Source organism: Bison bison, unplaced genomic scaffold (assembly GCF_000754665.1).
Source record: "Bison bison bison isolate TAMUID 2011002044 unplaced genomic scaffold, Bison_UMD1.0 scf7180017864243, whole genome shotgun sequence".
Classification (NCBI taxonomy): Eukaryota; Metazoa; Chordata; class Mammalia; order Artiodactyla; family Bovidae; genus Bison; species Bison bison.
This window is the reverse complement of record NW_011494815.1, coordinates 2,413,541-2,417,298: the sequence shown is the minus strand read 5'-3', so window position 1 is coordinate 2,417,298 and position 3,758 is coordinate 2,413,541. Positions and strand designations below refer to the sequence as shown.

General features: G+C 50.7%; 1 protein-coding gene across 1 annotated transcript in view; it reads left to right on the top strand.

Annotated features, from left to right (window-relative positions):
* The window catches only part of NANS (N-acetylneuraminic acid synthase), a 19,841-nt gene extending 17,007 nt beyond the window's left edge, over nt 1-2,834 (top strand). Inside the window, exons 5-6 of the mRNA XM_010847052.1 lie at nt 635-901; nt 2,597-2,834. Of these exons, the coding sequence (XP_010845354.1) occupies nt 635-901; nt 2,597-2,806 (477 nt within the window). The 3' untranslated portion in view covers nt 2,807-2,834. The remainder of the gene's footprint in view (nt 1-634; nt 902-2,596) is intronic.
* The last annotated feature ends 924 nt before the right edge of the window (nt 2,835-3,758 follow it).

Below are 3,758 nucleotides of genomic sequence, written 5' to 3'. Positions count from 1 at the left end.
TGTGAGATGAGTGCAATTGTGCGGTAATTTGAGCATTCTTTGGCATTGCCTTTCTTTGGGATTGGAATGAAAACTGACCTTTTCCAGTCCTGTGGCCACTGCTGAGTTTTCCAAATTTGCTGGCATGTTGAGTGCAGCACTTTCACAGCATCATCTTTCAGGATTTGAAATAGCTCAACTGGAATTCCATCACCTCCACTAGCTTTGTTCGTAGTGATGCTTTCTAAGGCCCACTTGACTTCACATTCCAGGATGTCTGGCTGTAGGTCAGTGATTACACCATCCTAATTAAATGCGAGAGATGCGTTCTGAATCAGTTTAGGTATTCAGTTATAGTTTTGGTGTTATTCCTGGTGGTTTGCGCAGTGTGACACATTCTTCAGATGTGTTCCTGATAAGAGCAGCCATTAGTTTTAAGCCTTCACAGTGTGCTGAGTGCCCTCCACGTGCTCACAGCAGCTCCCACCAGCTACTGTCATCCCCAGAAGGAGAGGTCCCGGGAGCCTCAGAGACTTCTTGGAGCTTCACAGATAGTGAGTGGCTGAATGGGGCCTCAGATCCATCAGCCTGACTCTGGATTGTATGTGGAAAGCACTACACTATTTAACTTTCTTTTCCTTTTTCTATTTTAAAGGAATACCAGAAGCTCTTTCCTGACATCCCCATAGGGTATTCTGGGCATGAAACTGGCATAGCAATATCTGTGGCTGCAGTGGCTCTGGGGGCCAAGGTCTTGGAGCGTCACATAACTTTGGACAAGACCTGGAAAGGGAGTGACCACTCGGCCTCGCTGGAACCTGGAGAGCTGGCCGAGCTGGTGCGGTCCGTGCGCCTCGTGGAGAGGGCGCTGGGCTCCCCGACCAAGCAGCTGCTGCCCTGTGAGATGGCCTGCAATGAGAAGGTGGGTTCTCCTGGCCTGCCGGGTGCCAGTGTTGAGAGGAGCTATGTGGGCTTACCTGAGAGGCAGTGGGAACCAGCCCTACCTGAGCCCAGAACAATGGGGTGATGCAGGGATGTTGCTGCGAGCCCCTGAGGTTTTTGGAGTTCATGTTAGCAGTGGGAGGAACTTACTGAAGAACTTTAGCTATTCCTCTGGTTCCCTGGCATCATATGACGGTTTTCCATTAAGTCTCTGTGGTCCCAGCGCTGAAGACCCTGGTGGTGTCTGGGGCCTCATGAGGCATGCGGAGAGGTAGAGTCTGGGGTCCCATGTTGTAGGTAATCCTAGAGGCATGTTCAGGTGGAGGGGTTCCATGAGGCAGGGGCAGGAGGGCTGTAGTAAGTCAAGGAATCCCTAAGCATGGGGAGAGACTGGAAGCATGGGGCAAGGGTTCTCAGGGGCTTGCTGGGGGATAATGCATACATTCCCTTGGGAGCCCTTTGAGCTAGCTGTGCAGCATTAACCTTCAGACAGAGTGGACGGGGGGAGGCCAGCAAACTCTGCCTGGCACAGGGGCCATCGGGCCTTCCTGGAAGCCAAGGCCTAGACCTGGCTCAGCCTCTGAGTCGGGGCTGCCAGGGGAGCAGGCACTCACTCCTCTGATGCTGCAGGCTGTTTGGGCCGAAGCCAAGATGCCACTCCAGGCCTGCTCCAGGAGGGTTGTCTTTTATTCCAGTGGGGCCTACTTGCTGCTCTCAAAGATGTATATACACTGGAAAATTAAAATAACAGTAAAAAGAAACTAACTGCCTTATAGAAGAAGAGAGGAGAAAGCTGGCTCAGAAACTGGAATAAGAGTTTCAGCAGCTGAGCACTGAATTTGGTTCTGAGCATCCTGGCTCTGTGGGTAGACAGTGAGACACCACAAGACGTAACATCTGATAATCATCTGCTAACAAGACCTTTGTCCTGACATAAATTCCAGAATGGATTCCTTGGCCCTCACCTGGAAGATGCAGAGTTAGATACTTTGTGGAACAGCATTTATAGACCAGACCTTAGAAATGCTGGTTCTGAGCTCCAGGTCTCCTTCATTCCCCTCGTTGCCCAGCCTGTCTGCCCCTTCCATGCTTGTGAGCCCTCCATATTCCTGTTGTACTGAATGAGGAGGCCGTAAGGTGTGTGTCCATTGAGCCGCGGGCCAGGGGTCAGGGATCCCAGGTTCTCCTCCTGGCTCCTTGCAACCTTGGCCAGCTTACCCGCCCTCCGTACACCTCCATTTCCATGTGTTTCAAATGTGATACTGAACTGGATGATGACAAAAGTAATCACCATTTTTATTTACCAAGTCTGTGTTCCAGGTAGATTACGGGCATTATCATCACTAATCCGACAGGATAGAGGCACTGTTATTTCCCATTTTGCAGAGACTCTCAGCCTCGCCTTGTCCCCAGCTGCCTGGGATTTGGGTCTTGCTCTCTTTGGCTACATAACCTGAGTCATTTATTGTAAAGGCCACCCCTCTGAGTCTGAGTCCACCCCACACTGGCCAAGACCCTGCTGTGTGTGAGCTATTGTTCTAGGCACCCAAGGGGAAAACAGACTCCCTGTTTGCCAGGGACCTTGTGTGAGAAAACTGATCAGGGACCCTGGGGGTAAAACAGTGTGTGCTAGTTATTTGTGTGGCTGGCACTGAATCTTAAATTTTATCCACAGCTGGGCAAGTCTGTGGTGGCCAAAGTGAGAATTCCAGAAGGCAGCATTCTGACACTGGACATGCTCACTGTGAAGGTGGGTGAGCCCAAAGGTTACCCTCCTGAAGACATCTTTAGCCTGGTGGGCAAGAAGGTCCTGGTCACTGTGGAAGAAGACGACACCATCATGGAAGAATTGGTAGAGAATCATGGGAAAAAAATCAGATCTTAAAATAAAGTGCCATTCTCTGAATTCTGAACCGCCTTGCTGGTACCATCAGGTGCATTTGGGTGAGGTGGGGCAGGACTGCTGGTCTCTGGGGATCCCCAGGCAGCAGACATTTTGGGGCCAGGCCCTGGGTTAAGCCCGTTGGAGGGATACAAAGAGCAAATATAGGCAGCCTCTGCCTCAGGTTGGCTGGCCCAGAAGGGGCAGTGGGCTCAGAAGCTTCTCCTCATTGCCCATTGCAGTGCAGAGGGGTGAATGCTAGCTGTATGGGCCCTTCCTTTCAGCCTGCCTTCTTCCAGCCTGCAAAGCCAACCCTAATGACCCCAAATGTCCCTTCCTTCCGGCTCTCTCCCCTTATCTCCTGCCTGCCCTGGGTTTTTTTTTTTTTTTTTAATATAAATTTATTTAATTGGAGGCTAATTACTTTACAATATTGTATTGGTTTTGCCATACATCAACATGAATCCACCACGGGTGTACACGTGTTCCCCATCCTGAACCCCTCTCCCACCTCCCTCTGCCCTGGGGTTCAATCCAATTAGCTATATAGTGATCACTTGGCATTAGAGAAGAAGGGGTTGGTCCGGGTCTTACAGGCAGAAGAATGAGCAAAGAGAGGGAAACGGCATTTATTCCTTCTTTCAACAAGTGTGGAGGGCTTGCCACGTGCCAGGCCCTGCTCTGGCCTGAGGATGCAGGACTTCCGTTCTGATGGGGATGAATGCTTCACAAACCAGGAGCACAGGAAGTAAACCACAGCGTGTTAGAAGGTGACATGTGCAGTGAGGTGTGTGAGGGAGATGGGGAGCGTGGGGCTTTGTGTGTTTGCAGCTTCTGGTGACTTGTACGTATGCCAGTGATGCTAAAATCAGCCTTTCTAGGATCTGTAGTGAAATTACACCCAGCTAACAAAATAGCCTCACTGCTGGACTTCCTTGAACTACAGCACGAACCT